This window comes from Gopherus flavomarginatus, chromosome 1, assembly GCF_025201925.1.
Source record: "Gopherus flavomarginatus isolate rGopFla2 chromosome 1, rGopFla2.mat.asm, whole genome shotgun sequence".
Classification (NCBI taxonomy): domain Eukaryota; kingdom Metazoa; phylum Chordata; order Testudines; family Testudinidae; genus Gopherus; species Gopherus flavomarginatus.
In genome coordinates this window covers 156485525-156508872 of record NC_066617.1, presented here as the reverse complement: position 1 = coordinate 156508872, position 23348 = coordinate 156485525, and the positions used below count along the sequence as shown (strand labels likewise).

At 44.4% G+C, this 23348-nt stretch overlaps 1 protein-coding gene across 6 annotated transcripts in view; it reads right to left on the bottom strand.

The window, feature by feature from the left end:
- The window catches only part of SPAG17 (sperm associated antigen 17), a 328728-nt gene that overhangs the window by 195999 nt on the left and 109381 nt on the right, over window positions 1–23348 (bottom strand). For all 6 annotated transcript variants that reach the window (XR_007769040.1, XM_050921082.1, XM_050921091.1 and 3 more), the window contains exon 10: window positions 2366–2484. Coding sequence is in view for 5 of the 6 variants with exons in the window: in XM_050921082.1 (XP_050777039.1) it covers window positions 2366–2484 (119 nt within the window). In the remaining variant the exon portion in view is untranslated. The remainder of the gene's footprint in view (window positions 1–2365; window positions 2485–23348) is intronic.

Below are 23348 nucleotides of genomic sequence, written 5' to 3'. Positions count from 1 at the left end.
TCATTTTCATCATCTGAGTCAGATGCCAGAAGGTTGATTTTCTTCTTTGGTGGTTCGGGGTCTGTATTTTCCGCATTGGAGTGTTGCTCTTTTAAGATTTCTGAAAGCATGCTTCACACCTCATCCCTCTCAGATTTTGGAAGGCACTTCTGATTGTTATACACTGGGTTGAGTGTTGTAGCTATTTTTAGAAATCTCACATTAGTATCTTCTTTGCATTTTGTCAGATCTGCTGTGAAAGTGTTCTTAAAATGACCAACATGTGCTGGGTCATCATCTGAGACTGCTATGACATGAAATATATGGCAGAATGTGGATAAAACAAAGCCAAAGACATACAGTTCTCCCTCAAGGAGTTAAGTCACAAATTTAATTAACACATTTTTAACAAGCGTCAACAGCATGAAAGGATATCCTCTGAAATGGTGGCCAAAGCATGAAGGGGCGTACAATTATTTAGCATATCTGGCACATAAATACCTTGCAACACAGGCTAGAAAAGTGTCATGAAAACACCTGTTCTCACTTTCAGGTGACACTGTAAATAAGAAGCAGGCAGCAGCATCTCCTGTAAATGTAAACTAACTTGTTTGTCTTAGCAATTGGCTGAACAAGAAGTAGGACTGAGTGGACTTGTAGGTTCTAAAGTTTTACATTATTTTGTTTTTGAGAGTAGTTATGTAACAAAAAAATCTATATTTGTAAGTTGCACTTTCATGATGAAGAGATTGCTCTACAGTACTTGTATGAGGTGAATTGAAAAATACTATTTCTTTTGTTTATCATTTGTACAGTGCAAATATTTGTAATAAAAATAATAATATAAAGTGAACATTGCACACTTTGTATTCTGTGTTGTAATAGAAATCGATATATTTGAAAGCCAATTTTTTGAGTTAATCGTGTGAGTTAACTGCGATTAATTGACAGCCCTATTTACAACCTCCACAATTTTTGTATCTTTTGCAAAATTGATCAGTGATGATTTACATTTTTTTCCAGGTCATCCCTGTAGGATACATCTGGAAATGCAGCCACTTGGTGACAATTCCACATTTACAACTACATTTTAAGACCTATTAGCTAGCCAGTTTTGAATCCATTTAATGTGTGACACGTTAATTTTATATCATTCTAGTTTTTTAATCAAAATGTTGTGGGGTACTAAATCATATGCTTTGGAGAGTCTAAGTATATTACCGTCAACCCTTTATCAACTAAACTTGTAATCTCATCAAAAAGAGATATTAAGTTAGTTTGACAGGATCTATTTTTCATACATCCAAGTTGATTTGCATTAATTATATTATCCTCCTTTAATTCTTTATTAATTAAAACCCATATCAGCCGCTCTATTATCTTAGACTAGACGATCATAAACATCCTTTCTGGTCTTAAAAACCTACGAATCTAAGTGCGTCAGGGAGAAGTGGAAGCCAACAATCAAGTGGCTCAGTCTGGAAAACTGGTCCAAAAATTTAGCACATATCCAGCTAAATTAAAGCCCAACTGCACCTGAAATTTAACTTATGGATTTTTTCGTTAGCTTAGAAAAATTTTTGATCCACCAATTCTAAAGTTTTGCAGCACAGAGGACTGTACATCTTGTTTGTTGCTGTGGAAACAGAACAAAATCTGCAGTCTCTTCACTGGGAGAAATATCGATGAGCCAGTGATGGGCAGGTCTGAGTTCTGTCCTCAAAGCTGCAGACTGAAGATCCATTGTAGGTTGTCTGGAAATACTCCCTAAAAGCTAAAGTGCTACAAACCAGCTCTGGGATCCATGTGCAATGACTCAGTATAGCCATGCTTGTGGAGGATCTCCTGTCCCACACTGAGAAAAGTTGACAAGCATATAGTATTAGTGATCATTTGCACTTGTATTATATATGCTTAGTTTTGACAACCCTGAGAGAAAACACTCCCTAGCAGTTAGTGTAGGCTAGATTAACCCTAGCCCTTACTCAACTATGCAAGGGAGGAAGGAGGAGCAAGGACCCTCTTAGAAAGTGGCAAAAAAGGCAGAGACTCCCTACCCTAATACCCTTCTCTGTGAGAAAGTGGATGGGGAGGGGGCATAGAGGACTGGAGAGTACTTGTAGGAGCTTTGGAATAGAACACCGGACACATAATGGGAGTGAGCTGCACCCTGAAAAGGAATGAAAAAACCTAACTCCTCCCCTCCATAATGCAAGGCAAAGCAGGGGATCCTCTCTGAGTCCTTCCCTACTGATCCTCTTTAGGTAATGCAGCTATGTACGTTCTCTTATTTTGGGATGAACCTGATTTGTCTCTCACTGATCAATTCGCTATCACACTGCTCAGCCTGAATGACGGGTACGTATTAATATGAAAATACACTCACCTGTTCCAACATGCAGTTCATTATTAAAGGAACAGAAATGAATTCTTCAGGAATCTGATGTAGCAAATCATTGTAATACCTCATGTCCACATAAGGAGGCAGAAAAGAAACTTCTTCCTCTATTGTAGAAAGCAGAAATAACATATTGAGACCATCTAGCTGGATCTGTTGGTTTTCCTTTGACTTTGGTAGAAATCGTTAGTAAGAATTTCCTAATTTAACTCCTTGAATCTCTCCTACGTTCCTGAATTAGGGCTGTGACAGTGTTGTAAGAAAATATAAGGAAAGGACCTAATTTTTAAAGCGTCTACTGCTTAGCCCTGGTCTACACTACGAGTTTAGGTTGAATTTAGCAGTGTTAGATTGATTTAACCCTGCACCTGTCCACACGACGAAGCCATTTTTATCGACGTAAAGGGTTCTTAAAATCAATTTCTGTACTCCTCCCTGATGAAGGGATTAGCGCTGAAATCCACCTTGCTGGGTTGAATTTGGGGTAGTGTGGATGCAATTCGACTGTATTGGCCTCCGGGACTATCCCAGAGTGCTCCATTGTGACTGCTCTGGACAGCACTCTCAACTCAGATGCACTGGACAGGTAGACAGGAAAAGTCCCGCAAATTTTTGAATTTCATTTCCTGTTTGGCCAGCCTGGTGAGCTGATCAACACAGGTGACTATGCAGAGCTCATCAGCACAGGTGACCAGCCAGAATCGCAAAAGAGCTCCAGCATGGACTAAACGGGAGGTACTGGATCCAATCGCTGTATGGGGAGAGGAATCCATGCTATCAGAACTCCTTTCCAAAAGATGAAATGCCCAAATATTTGAAAAAATCTCCAAGGGCATGAAGGACAGAGGTTATACCAGGGACCCGCAGCAGTGCCATGTGAAACTTAAGGAGCTCAGGCAAGCCTACAAAAGAACCAGAGAGGCAAACAGCCACTGCGGGTCAGAGCCCCAGACATGCCGCTTCTATGATGAGCTGCACCATTCTAGGGGATGACCCTACAACTACCCCATCCCTGTGCGTGGACTCCATCAATGGACTCTCACACAACAGGGATGCAGATTCTGGGGACGAGGAAGAGGAGGAGGAGGTTGAAGATAGCACACTGCAAGCAAGCAGAGAAACTGTTTTCCCTGACAGCCAGGAACTGTTTATCACCCTGGAGCCAGTACCCTCCCAACCCACCCAAGGTGGGCTCTTGGACCTTGAAGGCAGAGAAGGCCCCTTTGGTGAGTGTACCTTTGTAAATATAATACATGGTTTAAAAGCAAGTGTGTTTAATGATTAATTAGCCCTGAAGACTTGAGATGCATTCGCAGCCAGTACAGCTACTGGAAAAGTCTGTTAACATGTACGAGGATGGAGCGGGAATCCTGCAGGGACATCTCAATGAAGCTCTCCTGGATGTACTCCAAAAGCCTTTGCAAAAGGTTTTCTGGAGAGGACAGCCTTATTCTGTCCTCCATGGTAGGACACTTTACCACGCCAGGCCAGTAGCATGTAGTCTGCAAACACTGCATAACAAAGCATGGCAGCGTATGGTCCCGGTGTTTGCTGGCATTCAAGAAACATCCGTTCTTTAACTCTCTGTGTTATCCTCAGGAGAGTGATATCATTCATGGTCACCTGGTTAAAATAGGGGAATTTTATTAAGGGAACATTCAGAGGTGGCCGTTCCTGCTGGGCTGTTTGCCTGTGGCTGAACAGAAATCATCCCTGCTGTTAGCCACGCGGTGTGGGGAGGGGTGACGCAATCATCCCAGAGAATTGGGTGGTGGTGGTGGGGTTGGTTTAGTTGGGTTTGTGCTGCATGTTAACCCAAAAACCACAGTCTCTCCTTTTAAATGGCCAAGCCATTTTAAATGGCCAACCCAACAGGTGCTTGGTATCGGAAATTAGGGTGCTGCTGTTTGAAACCATTCCCACATGTTATGAAGGTTAAAGAAGCCAAAAGACTGTGGATTATCATGTCTGCCTGCAAGCCGAATTCTGTTGCCCGCTGGACCTGCGTGTATGATCTCTCACACCAAACTGGCAGGTCCTCAATATAAGAGGCAAAATGCAACCTTGTAAAGAAAGCACATGCGCTATATAATGTTAACAGCTTGGTTCACCATGAAAGAGTCTACTCATTGTTAACTAAAATGTGGCTTTTTAAATACTACTCTCCCATTTTTTCCTCCTGCAGCTGCAAATGTTTCAGTGCTCCCCGTATCATCTCTGTCCCAGAGGCTAGCGAAGATTAGAAGGCGAAAAAAATACACTTGTGATGAAATGTTGTCTGAGTTCATGCAGTCCTCCCACACTGAAAAAGCCCAGCAGAATGTGTGGAGGCAGACACTATAAGGGTGCAGGAAAGTATTAAATGAATGCAAGGACAGGTGGTGGGATCAAGATGATAGGCGGCATCAGCGTAATGAGAGGAGGCAGGAAGGAATGCTCAGGCTACTGGAGGATCAAACTGATATTCTCCAGCATATTGTTGAGGTGCAGGAAAGGCACCAGGAGCACAGACCACCACTGCATCCCCTGCGTAACCAACCTCCCTCCTCCCCAAGTTCCATATCCTCCTCACCCAGACGCCCAAGAACTCGATGCGGGGGCCTCTGGGCACTCAACAACTCCACCCCAAAGGACTGCCCAAGCAACAGAAAGCTCGCATTTAATAAGTTTTGAAGTGCAGTGTGGCCTTGTTCTTCGCTCCTCCCCTCCTCTACCACCCCATCCAGTGCTTCCCTCCTCCCCCACCCTCCTGGGCTACCTTTGCAGTTATCCCCCCATTTGTGTGACGAATTAATAAAGAATCATGAATTTGAAACAATAATGATTTTATTGCCTCTGCAAGTGGTGATCAAAGGGGGGAGAGGAGGGCAGTTGGCTTACAGGGAAGTAGGGTGAACCAAAGGGGCGGGTTTTCATCAAGGAGAAACAAACAGAACTTTCCCACTGTAGCCTGGCCAGTCATGAAACTGGTTTTCAAAGCTTCTCTGATGCACAGCGCACCCTGCTGTGCTCTTGTAACCGCCCTGGTGTTTGGCTGCACGTAATCAGTGGCCAGGCGATTTGCTCAGCCTCTCAACCCGCCATAAACATCTCCTCCTTACTCTCACAGATATTGTGGAGCACACAGCAAGCAGTAATAACTATGGGAATATTGGTATAGCTGCAGTCTAACTGAGCCAGTAAACTGCGCCAGCGCACTTTTAAACGTCCAAATGCACATTCTACCACTATTCTGCACTTGCTCAGCCTATAGTTGAACAGCTCTTGACTACTGTCCAGGCTGCCTGTGTATGGCTTCATGAGCCATGGCATTTAGGGGTAGACTGGGTCCCCAAGGATAACTATCGGCATTTCAACATCCCCAATGGTTATTTTCAAGTCTGGAAAGTAAGTCCCTTGCTCCAGCCGTTCACACAGATGAGGGTTCCTAAAGATGTGAACGTCATGTACCTTTCCCGGCCATCCCACGTTGATGTTGGTGAAACGTCCCTTGCAGCACCATAGAAAAGTTCCCCTTGCAGTTTATGTACTGGCTGCCTTGGTGCTTCAGTCCCAAGATAGGGATATGCGTTATGTCTATCACCCCACTACAGTTAGGGAATCCCATTGCAGCAAAGCCATCCACTATAACCCGCACATTTCCCAGAGTCACTACCCTTGATAGCAGCAGCTCAGTGATCGCATTGGCTGCTTGGATCACAGCAGCCTCCCAAATAGATTTGCCCACTCCAAATTGATTCCCGACTGACTGGTAGCTCTCTGGCATTGCAAGCTTCCAGAGGGCTATCGCCACTCACTTGTGAACTGTGAGGACTGCTCTCATCTTGGTATTCTTGCGCTTCAGGGCAGGGGAAAGCAAGTCACAAAGTTCCATGAAAGTGACCTTATGCATGCGAAAGTTTCGCAGCCACTGGGAATCATCCCAGACCTGCAACACTATTCAGTCCCACCAGTCTGTGCTTGTTTCCCGGGCCCAGAATCAGCGTTCCACGGCATGAACCTGCCCCATTACCACCATGATGTCCAAATTACTCAGGTCTGTGCTTTGAGAGAAGTCTGTGTCCATGACCTCATCACTCTTCTAACTGTGCTGCCTTCGCCTCCTGGCCTGCTGTTGAAGTTTCTGGTGCTGCATATACTGCAGGATATTGCACGTGGTGTTTACAGTGCTCACAATGGCCACGGTGATCAGAGCAGGCTCCATGCTTGCTGTGGTATGGCATCTGCGCAGAAAAAAGACGCGAAACGATTGTCTGCCATTGCTGTCATGGAGGGAGGGGCAACTAACAACATGGCTTACAGGGTTGGCGTACAGGGAATTAAAATCAGCAAAGGGGGCAGGTTTTCATCAAGGAGAAACACACACAATTGTCACACCGAAGTCTGACCAGTCATGAAACTGGTTTTCAAAGCCTCTGTGATGCACAGTGTGCCTTGCTGTGCTCTTCTAATCGCAAACAGCCTAGTCAGCAAACAGCCCAGAGAGCTTTTAAATCTCCAAAGGCAAATTCTACCACCATTCTGCACTTGCTCAGCCTATATTTGAACTGCTCCAGGCTTCAGAAGCCATGGGAGCAAGGGGTAGGCTGGGGTAGGTGCGACTGCGCGGTGCTGCCAGCTGGGAGAGCAGCCTGAGGCAAAAGCCTCCAGCTCACAGGCAGGACTGAATCTCCATTAGATGAAACTTAAAGAAGAGAATGACCTGGAGTCGGTCCCATTTATGTCCAGGTGCCCCCAACCCACTTCACCGAGGTTGGCCAGGAGCACCCACAAGACGATGACGATGGTTAACAGTCGTACTGCACCATCTGCCGCCGGCAAGGCAAGGCAAGTCAAGGAGATGCTGCTGTGTAGCAATGCAGTACCGCATCTGCCAGCAGCACCCAGGAGATGTATGGTGACAGTGAGCTGAGCGGGCTCCATGCTTGCATGGTATGCCATCTGCACGGGTAACCCAGGAAAAAAGGCGAGAAATGATTGTTTGCCATTGCTTTCATGGAAGGAGGGAGGGAGGAAGGAGGGCCTGACGACATGTACCCAGAACCACCTGTGACAATGTTTTTGCCCCATCAGGCATTGGGAGCTCAACCCAGAATTCCAATGGGCGGCAGAGACTGCAGGAACTGTGGGATAGCTACCCACAGTGCAACGCTCCTAAAGTCGACGCTAGCCTTAATACTATGGGCACACTCTGCCAACTTAATGCGCTTCGTGGGGACACACATAATTGATTGTATCAAATTGATTTCTAAAAAATCGACTTCTATTAAGTTGACCTAATTTCATAGTGCAGACATACCCTTAGTCTGCACAGCGATGAACTTCTGATCTTGACATATCTTCTTCCCATACCTTCATTTATTTTTAATAAAATACAAGTATTTTAATAATAAAAGAAGGATTATATTAAAAATTTAGGAGATTCAGAGTTAAGGTTCCACAGAGACATATCACAGATTAACCTACATAAAATACAGCCATGTGTCTCTAAAATTATTTTAAAAAGTGCAGTGTAAACATAAATCAGTAGTACATGGTTCAGTTAATTTATACAATCTCAGTCAAGAAGCAGTATTAAAACTCAATTACAAGCACACACGATGAAAGAAAATCCTATATGCTATGGGCTCAGTCACAAGCTGCCTTCTGTACCCATGCAGCGGAGTAAGGATGTGTATGTTATTAGTCCTCTGTGTGGGCATCTACATTTTCAGTTTGCATGCAGGATGGAGAACAGTTGCTGTGAAGTTGCTACTGGCCCCCCTGTATACATTGGTGTGGAGGTTTTGCTCCCTACTTCTAGTACACCAGTTACCACAGTTCAACCAATAGAAACCTGCATCAGATATAGGACTGGGGCCACTTATTCACCCTTGGAACAAGGGGTAAACAGGTACTTATCTGTGACTCTGAATAACTATTTAATCCCTGGTCTGCTCTTGGGGCAGTGCAAATAGGTGCTGTTCTTTACTTAGTGGACATATTTGACCTTAAATCCTCTGTGCTTCAACTCTACATCTATAAAATGGGGATAATACCACCCTCTCACCTCACATGGTATTGTGAGAATAAATTAATTAATGTTTGTGAAACACTCAGATACTATAGCACCACAGAAAACCCCAGGAGAAAATTAATGATTTTGTATTTAGAGCAGGGCTTTGAATAGTGTGCAGTAAATAAAGCACGGGGTCACAGATTGAGGATAACACAAAATATTGCATAGCTGCTCTTTCAGTGACGCCCTCCATCTTGTGCACTGATTAAGTCAGGGATCCTGTGGAAAAACAGTATGTGACCATGTAAGCAAAGATTGTATCATAATGTATAATCAATAGCAAAAAACTATGTAAACATAGAGTTAAGGCTGCTTAGTGTTATGTCTCCCCTTTGCAAAACGTTGATCAAAACTCAAACTTCTGAAAACACGGAAATGCACAGTTAAGATTGCCCATGCAATCTTAACTCTGCCTTCTTTCAGCTGTGCCCCAATATGCCCCATTAACACACATACCTTCTCTCTGCCAATCCCATAGTTGCTGAAATGTACAAGCTCTTTACTTCCTTTCACAATCCATTCCTTCTCACCTACAGGATCTAACACTATTAAAAGGCAAAAAGGGAGATAAAACAGGTTGCTTATCCCATCTTCCCTCTGTTTCCCTCGTGCTGGCAGTAGCCAATGGAAATTATTTGCATATGCTCCCAATGCAGTCAGTGTGTTAGGTGAACCTATACTACATGGTAGAACAATAGTTAAGCCTGCTTGGTAAAGCTGTGTTTGTTGATATGAGGACATGTGTGGATTACTTTGAGGTGTGCGCAATGGAGCTGTGATTATGATATAATGAAAATCTATATTTTGCACATTCTGATACTATGCAAGCAAAGGGAAGAGCTGCATGTGTCTCTTCGTGACCCAGTACACATCATTTCAATACAGAATTGTGTATGATATATAATTAGCATGACACAGGGGTTTTACTACAAAGGACACTGCCAGTAGTAAGCTGGGATATGAGAGCACAGTTGCAGAAACCATCTGGAGACAGTGTCCCAAGCAACGGGGAAAATGTGTAGGGAAGTGCTGGAGGCCAAACTGGAATGAACAAGCATCTCAAACAGGTTATTAAGAGAAGGCAAAAAGCCTACAAGGAATGGAAGAAGGGAAGGATCAGCAAGGAAAGCTACCTCTGGAAGTCAAAAAGTGTAGGGATAAAGTGAGAACTGCCAAAAGACAAGCAAAACTAGACCTTCCAAAGGAAATTAAAACCAATAGTAAAAGGCCCATAAAAAGAAAAGGGAAACAATGAAAGAAGAAGCAGGACCATGAAGCACTGAGGATGGGGTGGAGGTTAAAGATATCCTAGATATGGCCCAACACCTAAACAAATACTTTGCCTCAGTTTTTAGTAAGGATAATGAGGAGCTTTGGAGCAGTGGCAGTATGGCTAATGGAAACAAGGATATGGAAGTACAAATTATCTCATCCGAGTGGAAGCCAAACTCAAACAGCTTAATGGGACCAAAGGAGTGTGTGTGAATTATCTCCATTCAAGAATATTAAAGGACCTGGCACATGAAATTGCAAGCCCATTAGCAAGGATTTTTAATGAGTCCATAAAATTGGGGGCTGTACCCTGTCACTGGAGAGTTGCAAATATAGTACCTATTTTTAAGAAAGGGGGAAAAAAGTCATCTAGGAAACTACAGGCCCGTTAGTTTGACCAACTGAATGTCAGGTCTTCGAACAAATTTTCAAAGACAGAGTAATTAAAGACAAAGAGGTAAACAGTACATGGGATAAAATACAACATGGTTTTACAAAAGGCAGATCATGTCAGACCAACTTGATCTCTTTCTTTGAGAAGACAAATTATTTTTTAGACAAAGGAAATGCAGTAGATCTAATCCACTTGGATTTCAGTATGACACAGTTCCACATGGAAAATTATTAGTTAAACTTGAGAAGATGGGGATTAATATGAGAATCAAAAGGTGGGTCAAGAACTGATTAAAGGAGAGGTACATGGGGTCACGCTGAAAGATGAATTGTCAGGCTGGAGGGAGGTTATTAGTGGAGTTCCTCAAGGATCAATTTTCAGACCAATCTTATTTAATATTTTCATTAATGATCTTGGCACAAAAAGTGGGAGATTGTTAATAAAATAAATGGATGACACGAAATTGGGCAGTATTACCAATATGGAGGAGGACTGGGAATAGCATACAAGGAAATTTGGACAACCTGGAAAGCTGGAGTAATACAAATGGAATGAAATTTAATAGTGCAAAGTGCAAGGTCATGCACTTAGGGACTAACAACATCTGGAATGTTGTGTTCAATTCTGGTCTCCCATGTTTAAGAAAGATGAATTCAAACTGGAATAAGTACAGAGAAGGATACTAGGATGATCAGAGGAATGTCTCAGGAGATGAGACTTAAGGAGCTTGGCTTGTTTAGCCTAACAAAATGAAGAATGAGGGGAGATATGATTGCTCTCTATAAATACATCAGAGGGACAAACACCAGGGAGGGAGAAGAATTATTTAAGTTAAGGGCCAAATGTTGGCACAAGAACAAATGGATATAAACTTGCTATCAACAAGTTTAGGCTTGAAATTAGATGAAGGTTTCTAACCACTAGAAAAGTGAATTTCTGAAACAGTCTTCCAAGGGGAGCAGTGGGGGCAAAAATGTAACTTGTTTCATGACTGAGCTTGATAAGTTTATGAAGGGGATGGTATGATAAGGTTGCTGACAATGGCATATGGACCATCCACAACTGCTATTAGCAAATATCTCCAACAACTGGTGATGGGGCACTCAATGGGAAGGGCTCTAACTTAGTACAGAGAATTCTTTCCCAAGGGTCTGGCTGGTGGATCTTGCCCACATACTCAGGGTCCAACTGATCACCAGATTTGGGATCAGGAAGAAATTTTTCCCTAGGTCAGATGGGCAGAGACTCTAGGGGATTTTCACCTTTGTCTGCAACATGGGGCACAGTCACTTGGTGGTCTGACCTAGAGTAAATGGTGGATTCTCTTTAACTTGAAGTCTTTAAATAAAGATTTGAGGACTTCAGTAACTCAGAGAGAGGTCATGGGCCTATTACAGGAGTGGGTAAGTGGCCTGTGATATGCAGGAAATCATACTAGATGATGATAGTGGCCCCCTCTGGACTTAAAGATCATGAGTCTATGAGCAGTCTAAGCATTTATTATCTTCATGCACTCCAGGAACGGCGGTTGGTGTCAAGTGCAGCTGTACTGACTGGTGGAGGCAGTAGATATGTTTGGGAGATCTGTGGATTACTTTGAGGTGTGTGACAGAGTTGTAACTATAATATGAGATCTAAGTTTTGCACCCTCTCATGTATGAGAGGAAAGGGAAGAGGTGCAAGTGTACCTTCAGTTTGCAATATGTATCATTTCTATGCCTAACTATTTACATTATGTCTGTAGCAGGGCATGGAGCTTTGATTTCAAAGGATATTACTGGCAATGAGGTGGAATATTAGATGATTATAATACTTTAATAATGGTTAGGTGAAAGTGTAGGTTGAGATGGCATCCTGTGAGTAAAGGTATGTCTACATTTGAGCTTGGAGGTGTGATTCCCAGCTTCGCAGATGTACCCACAGTATCTCAGCTTGAGCTAGCATGCTAAAAATAGCAGTGTAGCCAGAACAACAGGGGTGCTAGCTGCCTGAGTGTAAATCCGCCTGGACTCTCTGGGTACATACTCAGATGACTAGCCCAAGCCACCATAAGTGCTACTCCAGCTACATGGATATTTTTAGTGTGCTAGCTTGAGCAGACCTAGAGTGGATCCATCCATGAGAGCTGGAAATCACACCTCCTAGCTCAAATACAGATGTACGCTCAGGATAAGGAGCTGTAAAAAGCTGTAAAGTGATTCTAAAATTGTACACATGTGGTATTCTTTCCTGGGAGCTGGCCAAGTGTGTGAATGTTTGCCAGGATCTGGAACTTCCTGAATCTTATAATGCCAAGGTCCAGTGTGAGTATGAGCTATGTATATATTGAAGCATTGCTCAAGAAGAGAGAGGGAAGGTGGTGTGGGTGATCTTTTTTTTTCTTTTCCTGTTTGTTCTTTAACAGTGCTAGATGGAATCCTGTGGTAAGAGTGAATAGGTTTTAAAAGGAGATGAAGAGCTGGTATATTTCAGCAACTCTGGGGACGGCGGAGTAAAGATCTCTGTGTTAACAGAGTGTATTGGGACACTGCTGAAAGAACACAGAGTTAAGGTTGCCCAGGCAATCTTAACTCTGCACTTCCTGGGTTCCAGAAAAGGTTACTCACCTTGTGCAGTAACAGAAGTTCCTGGAGATGTGTGTCCCTAAGGGTGCTTTGCTTCAAGTGTACGTATGTCCCATGTGCCTTTAATCAGAGATTTTTGGTAGCAATGCCTATTCAGCCCATGCATGCGCCCTATACTTTCTTGTGCCCCGTACTGAGGAGATATATGGCTTTTCAAGGAAACCGTCTTCACTTTCCTCTCTACCACACAGCCCCTCAAAGGAAACTCTGAAGCACAGGGGAAGGAAGGCAGATAGTGGAGCACCTGTAGAGACACACATCTTGAAGAACTCCAATTACTGAACAAGATGAGTAATCTCTCCTTCTTTGAGTAGTCTCCCTCTGGGTGCTTCACTTCATGTGGCTTCCAAGCAGTGTCCTCATCAGAAGGAGGGAGCTTCAGAGCCAACTCTAATACTGAAGACAAAACTAGATTGTCCAGGGCAGCATTATATTTAGAAGAATGAGCCACTATATAATGTTTGGAAAGGGTTTGCATCAAAGTCCAGGTCACAGCCCTACAAATCTCAAGAATGGAAACATGTTTAAATAACACCACAGAGGTAGATAGAGACCTCACAGAATGAGATAATACCCTAAGAGGAGGCTTAATATTGGCAGACTCATAACATGAGACAATATACCCTGAGATCCACCTCAAGAGACTCTTGGTGGAGACTGTGGACCCCTTGGATCTGTCTGCAGTCAAAACAAATTGTCTGGAAGACTTTGTAAATGGTTTAATCCAAAGGCTAATGCCCTCTTAATGTCCAAGTATGGATGGCAGCATCTTCCTTGGACTGATGTGGCTCAGGGAAAAAAACAGGGAGATGGTTGACTTGGTTGATGTGAAATTCAGAAGTCACTTTAGATGGGAACTTAGTATGTAGCAATAGTGAAACTTTGTCCTTGAAGAATATTGTAGAAGGAGGATCTGCCATTAAAACCCACAGTTTTCCAACTCTTCAGGCATAAGTAATGGCCAATAAGAAGGCCATTTTCATGGACAGGTGAAGGGAACAAGTGGCCATTGGCTCAAAAGGGGGGCATTGTAAGAAAATTGAGTATCAAGTTTAGATCTTGTATAGAAATGGGCTGTCTAATCTGAGGAAAAAGGTGCTCCACACTGCAGAGGAAGGTGAAAAACCCTCGGGGCTTCTGCCAATCTGCCCTGGAGGAAAATTCATTCCCGACCCCATATATGGCGATCAGCTAAACCCTGAGCATGTGGGCAAGACTCACCAGCCAGCACTCAGGAAAGAATTCTCTGTAGTAACTCAGATCCCACCCCATCTAACATCCCATCACAGACCACTAGGCATATTTACCTGCTGATAATCAAAGATTAATTGCCAAATTAATTGCCAAAATTAGGCTATCCCATCATACCATCCCCTCCATAAACTTAAAAAGCTTAATCTTGAAGCCAGATATGTCTCTCAGTTCATCTTAATTAATTAGCCTCTTAGAGTTGGTTGGTCAACTCCCACCTTTTAATGTTCTCTGTATGTATATATATCTCCTCATTATATGTTCCATTCTATGTGTCCAATGAAGTGGGCTGTAACCCACAAAAGCTTATGCTCAAATAAATTTGTTAGTCTCTAAGGTGCCACAAATACTCCTGTTCTTTTTACGGTTATAGACTAACATGGCTGCTACTCTGAAACATGAAAGTATGCGTTCTGAAGCTCAAGGGCTGAGAACCAATCCTGTGAATTCAACAATGGAATTATAACTGCGAGAATCACCATCCTGAATTTGAACTTTTATGATTACGTAGATTTAGAATTGGTCTCCAACCTGTTCTTTTTTGGGACAAGAAAATACTTGGAATACAATCCCGTTCCCCTGATTGGAGCTGGAACAGGGTCTATGGCACAGAAAGGAGATGATTTCCTGTTTCAGCAAGTGGGTCCCTGAACAGAATAGGGAAGGGAAGTGGGGTGGAGGAAAGGAGGTGAAATAGATGTAGTAACCCAATCTTATAACCCCCCAAACCCATTTGCCTGATGTAATTTGTTCCCATGCAGATTGAAAATAGGAGAGAGAGTCTCCAAAGGTGAGGAGCTGGGTATATTGGTGCAGTCACAGATTCATGATATGGTGTTGTTCCAGACCAACAACCAATATATCAAAATTGCCATTTTGATGATGAGGATAGTTGAATGATAGATGTAGTTGAAGTAGGTGGTCTCTTCCTTTGAAATCTTTGTTTCTTTCTGGACAGCTCAGTAGATTTTTGAAATCCATAAAACTGGATGAGATCAGGGCCGGATTAACGTAGGGGCTTTAGGGGCTGCAGCCCGTGGCCCAGGGCTAAGGGGGGACCTGCCGCAGCAGGGCCGCATACCATGGCCCCACGCTACTCCTGGAAGCGGCCGGCTGCTGGCACATCTCTGCGACCCCTTGCAGGGGTGGGGGGGAGGTGGCTCCGTGCACTGCCCCAGCCCCAGTACCCGCCCCCCTACAGCTCCCATTGGCTTCTTCCCAGCCAATGGGCGCTGCAGGGATGGTGTGGGAGCGGGGGCAGCACGTGAAGCTGCCTTCTCCATCCCCGCAAGGGGTCACAGAGATGGGTGGCGTGGGGCCATAGTATGCAGGCAGCCTGCCTGAGCCTTGCTGTGCTGCTCGCCAGGAGCCACCTATGGTAAGTGCTTCCTGGCCGGAGCCTACACCTCGCACCCCCTCCTGCACCCCAAACCCCTGCCCCAGGTCAGAATCCCCTCCTTCACTCAAACTCCCTCCCAGACCCCACACCCCCTCTTGCACCCCACCCCCCTGCCTCAATTCAGAATCCCCTCCTGAACCAAACTCCCTCCCAGAGCCCACACTCCTCACCCTCTGCTGCACCCCAACACTCTGCCTCAATCTGGAGCCCTCTCTGCACCCAAACTCCCTTCCAGAAAGAAACTAATATAACAGCTGTTCTAAGGTAAGACGTAGGCTATTTTGAATTAACATAACTATATTCTACATATTTTAAGATTGAAATGTAACCACAGAACGGTTTTATGCTAATTAAAAGGCAAGTTTAGCATAGTGTTAATAGCCTCGATGCCATAATTGTGATAATTTTGTTTTAAATTAGGAAAAAGACTTGTATACAGGGGCCCCACAAAACCTAACAGCCCCGGGCCCACAGGAGAGTTAATCTGGCCCTGAATGGGATGGGATCTCTGCACCATATGGTCCAGGGAATACATCACATCTCTCTGTGAGACAGATGCATGTATATTTATCATTCTCTATAGAGACAGAAGGATAGTCATGTACCTTTATTTGCTATTTTTCTCACTGTCTCTGATACTATGGGATAGTATTAAAATGGAAAAAAATCAAATGATGGTTATGAAGCAGATTAGAGAGATACAATGGCAGATAGTAAACAGTCAGTATGAAAGTTTTAGAGTTCACTTAAATAGCTGAAAGCTAAGAAATAAAAATGATGACATAAGATGACAAAGCTCAAGGTTTAATTTTTAAAGCAAATTTTACTTAACATTTTGTACTGATGCCCAGGCAAATTTCTGTCTATGCAGAGTAACACACAGACTGAAACAATGTTAATGTCAGCTTTTGCCTTTTGGCCCCACTCACCCAGCCGGAGTCCCGCAACCCCGCGGTCCTGATCCCCCAGCCGGAGGGCGGCAAGTCCCGCGGTCTTGCTTCCCCTGCCGGAGCCCTGGGACCCCACGGTCCCGCTCCCCCGGCCGGAGCCCCACAACCCAGCGGTCCCGCTACCCCGGCAGGAGCCTCACAACCCCGCAGCCCCACTCTCCTGGCCGGAGCCCTGCGGCCTTGCCACCCTGGCCAGAGCCCCGCAACCCCGCTACCCCGGCCAGAGCACCGCAACCCCACAGCACCACTCCTTCGGCTGGAGCCCCGCAACCCTGCGGCCCCAGTCCCCCGGCCAGAGAGTGGCAAGTGCGGCTGCCCTGCTCCCGCGGCCGGAGCCCCGGAACCCTGCAGCCCTGCTACCACTGCCGGAGCACGGAAATCTGAAGTGCTGCCCGGAGAGTACATGTCCCACGAATTGGGCCCCACACTGGCTAAAGCCGGCCCTGTATATGGAATCTACTAAACTTTTCTTTACTTGCAGGTGTATAAACCCCAAAGAATCTTAAGGTGGCCTTGTAATCCTGCAGAGTGTGCAGTGATTTCCTTGTGAATTATATGAAATTTTGGATGTTAAGCTTCCTTATTTTGTGCACTCAAAGCCTTGAGTGCATGAAAATTCCAGATGCACAGTAGCCTGTTTGTATGCCAGAGAATCCAGCAGCATTTAGGTGTTGTGGTGCTGATGTAGGGCCTATGTATATAAACAGCTTAACGCTATTCTTACTAACCACTTCCTTTTCAAAATGCTGTCTGTATGGCTGAACAATACGCAGCTTGTGCATTATCAGTCTGAGCAAAATGAATCTTTCATTTCTATGAAGCATTAGCTCTGCAATTCTATTGCATTGAATGTTTCCTGCCCATAATGCTTCCTGGAGGGGGACTTCATATGTACTTTTGAATAGCTTTTGTCTTGTCGTTACAAAAGATTGTGAACATTTTTATTCACAGAACTCTGCAAGGAGGATTAATTAATGAAATGTTAGATTTTTAAAACCTGGAGGAAATAAGTTAAGGATTCTAAAGGAGATTGACATCTTAATGGGACAAAATCAGGGGGCCCAGATAATCTTCATCCAAGAATATTAAAGGAACTGGCATATGAAACTGCAAGCCCGTTAGCAAGACTTTTTAATGAATCTGTAAACTCAGGGATTGTACCGTATGACTGGAGAATTGCTAACATAGTTCCTATCTTTAAGAAAGGGAAAAAAAGTGATCTAGGCAACTACAGGGCTGTCAGTTTGAAATCTGTAGTATGCAAGGTCTTGGGAAAATGTTTGAAGGAAAAAGTATTCAAGGTGTCATAAACAGATAAGAAAAGTTAATAGCACAGAAGTACTTTATATCTCTTTGCCTTGAAGGGGTTAACAAGAACAGTGAGCCTGGCTGTCACCTGACCAGAGGACCAATCAGAGGACAGGATACTTTCAGGGAGGGAAGTTTTTGTGCTGTGCTGTTAGTTTTGGTTGTTGTTCACTCTGGGGGCTCAGAGGGACCAGACGTGCAACCAGATTTCTCTCCAATCTCCCTGATACAGGTTCTTATAGATTCAAAATAGTAAGTACTAGGTAGATAAAGCGAGTTAGGCTTATGTTTGTTTTCTTTATTTGCAAATGTGTATTTGGTTGGAAGAAGTTCAAATGTGTATTTGGCTGAAAAGATTTTAATTTGTACTTGTATACTTAGGCTGGGAGGGTGTTCCAGTGTCTACAGCTGAAAGACCCTGTACCTATTCCATTTTAGTTTACAAAGATAATGTTTAATGTTTTTCTCTCTTTAATTAAAAGTTTTTCTTGTTCAAGAACCTGATTGTTTTTTTTATTCTGGTGAGACCCCAGGAGATTGGGTCTGGATTCACCAGGGAATTGGTGGGGAGAAAGGAGGGAAGAGGGAGTGAGAGGCTGATTTCTCTCTGTGCCAAGATTACTTTCTCTCAGGAAGAGTCTGAGAGGGGGAAAGAGAAGGGGGGAGGAAGGTGAATTGTCCTCTCTGTTCTGTGATTCAAGGGGTTTGAATCACAGTGATCTTCCAGGGTAACCCAGGGAGGGGAAGTCTGGGAGAGGCAACAGTGAGGGAAAGGGTTTACTTTCCTTGTGTTAAGATCCAGAGGGACTGGGTCTTGGGGGTCCCCGGGCCAGGTTTTGGGGGGACCAGAGTGTACCAGGCACTATAATTCCTGGTTTGTGGCAGCGCTACAGGTTCTAAACTGGTGATTGAGCTTAGAGGAGTTCATGCTGGTACCCCATCTTTTGGACGCTAAGGTTCAGAGTGGGGAATTGTACCATGACACAAGGACATTGTGGTCAATGGTAATTGGGACAAAATATAACATGGATTTACAAAAGGTAGATCATGCTAAACCAACCTGATCACCTTCTTTGAGAAGGTAAAATATTTTTTAGACAAAGGAAATGCAGTGGATCTAATTTACCTCTATTTCAGTAAGGCATTTGATACGGTTCCACATGGGAAATTATTAGCAAAACTGGAAAAGATGGGGATCAATATGAAAATTAAAAGGTGGACAAGGAACTGGTTAAAGGGGAGACTACAACGGATCATACTGAAAGGTGAATTGTCAGGCTGGAGGGAGGTTATTAGTGGAGTTCCTCAGAGATTGGTTTTGGGACCAATCTTATTTAATCTTTTTATTACTGACCTTGGCACAAAAAGTGGGTATGTGCTAATAAAGTTTGCAGATGACACAAAGTTGGGAGGTATTGCCAATACAGAGAAGGACCAGGATATCATACAGGAAGATCTGGATGACCTTGTAAACTGGAGTAATAGTAATAAGATGAAATTTAATAGTGAACAGTGCAAAGTCATGCATTTAGGGATTAACAACAAGAACTATTGTTATAAGATGGGGAGGCATTAGTTGGAAGTAACAAAGGAGGAGAAGGACCTCGAAGTATTGGTTGATCACAAGACGACTATGAGCTGCCAATGTGATATGGCTGTGAAAAAAGCTAATGCGGTCTTGGGATGCATCAGGTGAGGTATTTCCTGTAGAGATAAGGAGGTGTTAGTAATGTTCTACAGGGCACGAGTGAGACCTCATCTGGAATACTGTGTGCAGTTCTGGTCTCCCATGTTTAAGAAGGATGAATTCAAACTGGAACAGGTTCAGAGAAGGGCTATTAGGATGATCCGAGGAATGGAAAACCTGTCATATGAACGGCGACTTAAAGAGCTTGGCTTGTTTAGCCTAACCAAAAGAAGGCTGAGGGGAGATATGATTGCTCTCTATAAATATATCAGAGGAATAAATACCAGGGAAGGAGAGGAATTATTTAAGCTCAGTACCTATGTGGACACAAGAACAAATGGATATAAACTGGCTATCAGGAAGTTTAGACTTGAAATTAGATGAAGGTTTCTAACCACCAGAGGAGTGAAGTTCTGAAACAGCCTTCCAAGGGGAGTAGTGGGGGCAAAAGACAGATCTGGCTTCAAGACTAAGTTTATGGAGGGGATGGTATAATGTGATATCCTAATTTTGTCAATTAATTCATCTTTGACTACTAGCAGTAAATATGCCCAATGGCTTGTGATGGGATGTTAGATGGGTGGGATCTGAGTTACTACAGAGAATTCTTTCCTGGGTGTCTGGCTGGTGAGTCTTGCCCACATGCTCAAGGTTTAGCTGATCGCCATATTTGGGGTTGGGAATGAATTTTCCTCCAGGGCAGATTGGCAAAAGCCCCGGGGGTTTTTCACCTTCCTCTGCAGCGTGGGGCACTGGTCACTTGCTGGAAGATTCTCTACACTTTGAAGTCTTTAAACCATGATTTGAGGACTTCAATGGCTCAGACATAGGTTTGATAAAGGAGTGGGCGGATGAGATTAAGGTCAGATTAGATGATCATAATGGCCCCTTCTGACCTTAAAGTCTATGAAAGTTATGATCAGTGGATTCAGCTTAGAGTTTTGATCCATCAAAAGGGAAGTACTTTGGAACTGTCTGGGGAACCTAGAATGCTGAAGCCAGGATGTCCAATGGATGGTGACTGCTGTGGAAACAGAACAAGCTGCAATGTCTGCTAGGTTTAAAAAGGCCTGCAATGAGGTTTTAGCTAGTAGCTTATCTTCAGTAATAATAGCCTAGAATTGCTTGTAATGTTCTGCTGGAAGGTGCTTGTAGCAGGGTGGTTACCCTACTCCTGCCCTGAAGGGTTTAAAACAGCCCTGGGAGATGGCTGTGGCAGGGGAAAGGCTGGGCTGATTGGGGAAGCGGCAGCAACTGAGCCACGCCCCAGTCAGGCCACAGCTGGCCTGCATAAAAAGGCTGCGAGCCAGAGGCCCAGAAGGAGTTTCTCTCCAGATTGGGAGAAAGCAGGGCCTGGCTGCTTGTAGAAAGGGTACTGGGAGTGAAGCAGTGCTGCGGAGGGCCAGAGAAGCAGGGGAGCTCCAGGCTGGCAATTTCCCAGGCTGCAGGGCCTGGTCCAAGGCCCATAGAGGTACTAGGAGGCAGAGGAAGGCAACAGGATTGAATCCCCTTGCCTATGATGAGTGGCTTTTACACTGCAATCTGCCCCAGTGAGTGGGGGCTAGATGGTGACTGGCAGTAGCCCATAACTGAAGCAAGGTGGGGATAGAGGGTTGGGGGTTCCTCTGGGTGGGGGAACCCTGAGACTGTGGGGGTATTGCCAGGGGGAAGCACCCCAAGACAAGGGGTACCAGATCTGGGGAAGAACATGGGGGCCAGTGACAGCGGGATACCAGAGGGCAGAGGGCGCTATGGAGGCTGGCTGAGCTAATTACCTGAGAGACCAGCAGGGGGTGCCACAGAGGTGAGTCCCGCACCATCACAGTGCTCAATAAAGGTGGTGAACTTAGAATAATTGGTGTGGTTATATTTTGTCATAAGAGCTTGGTAATTTGCAATCCTAAACCGAAGGGTTGCAGATGAGTGGCTCTTACAGCCAAAAAGGCCAAAGTAATTGTGGTCCTTATTGTCTGATCTTGATTTAGTGTGGTGCTGTCAATCACATTCATTTACAGCTTTCACAGCTAGAAATGTAGGTGAAGAATGGGAAAACAAAAATTCAGAATTTGTGACTGGGACATAATACTTTTTATCAGCACATCTGCATGTCGGTGGAATCATTACTAGGGTCTACCAGATGGTCTTGGAGGGATCTGAGAAGGCCTCGTTTATTGATAAGGCCACTTGAGCAGAGGGTGTCCATTGCAGGGTATTTAGAAGATTACGCTGTGACTCTTGGGCCTCTTCTAAGGGGATCTGTAATATGTTTAATTACTTGAAATGGTTTAAAATCATCTGCTAGAGAAGGTGGAGGGAGGGAGGGTGACATAACCTCCTCATCTCCTCCAGATGAGGAGATATTAGTTTATGGAGTAGCCTCCTTATCTGTTCTAGTCTCTTCAAAAGATGCTTGTGATTGAGATGTTGGAGGATGAGTAGATAGTCTTTCTCAGGGGAACCACCGAGGGAGATGGAATAGGAGACTATGGGCATGAGAACTGCTGTCAATAGTTATCCCAATCACAATATGCCCACTCAGGAGGTCCATAGGGCATAGGAGGTGGCATCCAGTGTGACTCAAGCCAATGAGAAAGGACACAAGATTGCCTCACTTGCAGCTCCTCTCTTTCCATGAAGGTGCCAGTGAAGGTGTCCTTCTTTGGCAAGATTTGGGAATCTGAAGAGAACTCCTTATCTAAAGGAAGAGCCCTGCCAAACTCAGAGGTTGCTTAAAAAATCAAGTGGTACTGGGGAAAGGTCCAATCTCAGTCACCGTGCCAATCTCAGTACTGACAGAAGCTTAGAACCCATTAAATGAGGAGACTTCAATTTGTCTGAGACAAATAAGTTTCTTGAGTATCTAAATTCTTGTGGTACCAGATGGATTTGAGCTGAAACAGAGCAAGGTTCCACAGTCGGTACTGAGGGTAGTCTGTTTAGGTGGATCCTGTCTGATGCAGGTCACTAGTAGCAAAGAAGGTGACTGCTTGGGGAACACCCAGATGCCAGTTTCCTTGCCAGTATCGAGGGAATCTGAATGATTTGTTTAATTACCAGACATTGCGAAGGGGCTGTAGCTACTACCTCCTTAGAGGTAGAGCATTTAGACTCTTTCATAGCATGATCATGCTTTTCAGTACCAAAGATGTTTGGTATCACGACCCTTAGAAGAGCACAGAGCCCTAATGCAGAAATGATACCAGCAAAGACTGGAGCCTTTGCAGTACCTAGACCAAGATCTGAGGTCTCCAACTCTCTTATCTTGAGAAGGAGGCTTTTTTGAAGTAGGCTCCTTGTGAGGAAAATTATTCCTCTTATGAGTTTTCCCTATATCCTCTGATCTGTCCCATGAATCACAGAATCATAGACGATTAAGGTTGGAAAAGACCTCAGGAGGTCATCTAGTCCAATCGCCTGCTCAAAGCAGGACCAATTCCCAACTAAATCATCTCAGCCAGGGCTTTGTAAAGCAAGGCCTTAAAAACATCTTCCACCACCTCCCAAGGTAACCCATTCCAGTGCTTCACCACCCTCCTAATGAAATCGTTTTTCCTAATATCCAATCTAGACCTCCCCCCTGCAACTTGAGACCATTGCTTCTTGTTCTGTCATCTGCCACCACTGAGAACAGCCGAGCTCCATCCTCTTTGGAACCTCCCTTCAGGTAATTGAAGGCTGCTATCAAATCCTACCTCACTCTTCTCTTCTGCAGACTAAACAAGTCCAGTACCCTCAGACTCTCCTTGTAAGCCATGTGCCCCAGCCCCCTGATCATTTTCATTGCCGTCCGTGGGACTCTCTCCAATTTGTCCACATCCTTTCTGTGGTGAGGGGCCTAAAACTGGATGCAATATGCCAGATGTGGCCTCAGCAATGCTGAATAGAGGGCAATAATCACTTCCCTCGATCTGCTGGCAATGCTCCTACTAATACAGCCCAATATGCCATTAGCCTGCTTGGCAAAAAGGGCACACTGTTGACTCATATCCAGCTTCTTGTCCACTGTAATCCCCAGGTCCTTTTCTGCA